The 1,789-nt window shown below is 37.3% G+C and overlaps 1 protein-coding gene across 1 annotated transcript; it reads right to left on the bottom strand.

Annotated features, from left to right (window-relative positions):
- Positions 1-1,001: 1,001 nt before the first annotated feature.
- On the bottom strand, positions 1,002-1,427 carry LOC139863797 (uncharacterized). Its single transcript, XM_071852402.1, has one exon. It carries the CDS (start codon positions 1,425-1,427, stop codon positions 1,002-1,004), a length of 426 nt encoding a protein of 141 aa, XP_071708503.1.
- Between the last annotated feature and the right edge of the window lie 362 nt (positions 1,428-1,789).

Genomic DNA, 1,789 nt, shown 5'->3' with positions numbered 1-1,789 from the left:
TTGGTGCAGATAACACGATGCGTACTACAAGGATAATATCTCCATAACTTTAACGCAAACACTTCTACAACCATTTCTAAGTCATGTACTAGATAGTATCTCAGACGCACACGCAATTACACGATCTCTTTACATTAATACACAGCCTAAACTAGATAAAGGCGCGTCGCAATACACAAGGAGGTCTTCGGATCCCTCAGGAAAGGCTAACACTGGTGCTTCACAAAACAAACCTTTCACTGTTTAAATGCAGTTTCTTGTTCATTAACTTACTGAAAAGACACATTATTTATAGTTAATATTGTCAAAGAACTTGCAATCTTTGGAAAATCTTTACTAAATCGTCGGTAGTAACCGGCCAATCCTAGAAAACTCTCAATTTCTGTCGGATTCTTTTGTTAATTCCAATTCATCATAGCTTTAATCTTAGATGGATCCACTTTAACATCTTCATCCCAGATAACGTGATCCAAAAAATATGAACTTCATGTAACCAAAACTCACACTTTAAAATTTTTGCACACAATTGTTCACGTCTTAAGAGTTCTAACACTTGTCTTAAATGCTCAGCATGCTCGGATTCAGTTTTAGAGTACACTAAGATGTCATCAATAAACACGATAACAAACTTATCCAAAAACGGTTTACACATCCTATGCATGAGATCCATTAAATTTGTTGGAGTGTTGGTTAACCCAAACGGAATTACTAAGAACTCATAATGACGATAATGAGTACGAAATGAAATCTTAGAAATGTCAGATTCAACAACACGAATCTGATGATATTCCGAACGTAAATCTATTTTTGAAAAGAATGAAATTCGTTGAAGCTAATCGAAGAAGTCATCTATCTTAGGAAGCGGATACTTATTTTTATTTATTTTAATTCACTATAATTTATACACATTCGAGTGTACCATCATTCTTTTTCACGAATAACACTGGTTCACCCCAAGGTGAAGAACTCGGACGAATGAACCTGTGGTCCAACTATTTTATCTAAATTTGGGACATCATTTCACGAATTTCTGAAGGAGCTAATCTATACAGAGCTTTGGCAACCGGCGTAGAACCTGGCACTAATTCGATCTTATATTCAACTTCCTTGATTGGCGGTAAGCCTAACAATTCATCGGGGAACACTTCTGGATATTCAGACACTACGAAAATATCGGACACTACCTTATCTTCCTTCTTTACAACGATCACATAAACTAAGAAAGAATCACATCCCTTGGCCGAAGATTTCTGAGCTTTCATCATCGACAATAATGCACAACAGAACCCGCTCTGATCACTGTAAGCCACTACCCGTTTCCCACTAGTCACAAGAAAAGAGATAATCATTCTATGGCACTTAATACTGGCCTTATGGTCCTTAAGCCAATTCATGCCTAACACTACATCAGAGCTTGGTATAGGCATCACTAGACAAGTCACAGGGAAAAGACTACCCTATATGTCGATAATAATTCTAGACACACACTATGCGATTGGAATAGTCCTACCGTCACCCACTTCGACACTTAAGGGCTTAGTAATTACATTAACAGGCACATTTAACTTAGCACAAAATGTAGTTGACACAAATGAGCGATTTGCTCCATAGTCAAAACACAACATTACACTAATCTCTAGACACAATTATAGTCCAGGCATCACCATCTAGTCGGGGTACACAGTCAACACACTTCCCAACACTAATAATGGAAAAGTTGATATCTTACGTTAGTATTCACTATCGACTTCAACTCAACGATTGAATTCACCATCGTCGTGAGCACTAG

The sequence above is a fragment of the Rutidosis leptorrhynchoides genome, chromosome 8 (assembly GCF_046630445.1).
Source record: "Rutidosis leptorrhynchoides isolate AG116_Rl617_1_P2 chromosome 8, CSIRO_AGI_Rlap_v1, whole genome shotgun sequence".
Lineage (NCBI taxonomy): Eukaryota > Viridiplantae > Streptophyta > Magnoliopsida > Asterales > Asteraceae > Rutidosis > Rutidosis leptorrhynchoides.
The sequence above is the reverse complement of the archived record's forward strand: the minus strand, read 5'-3'. Positions and strand labels throughout refer to the sequence as shown.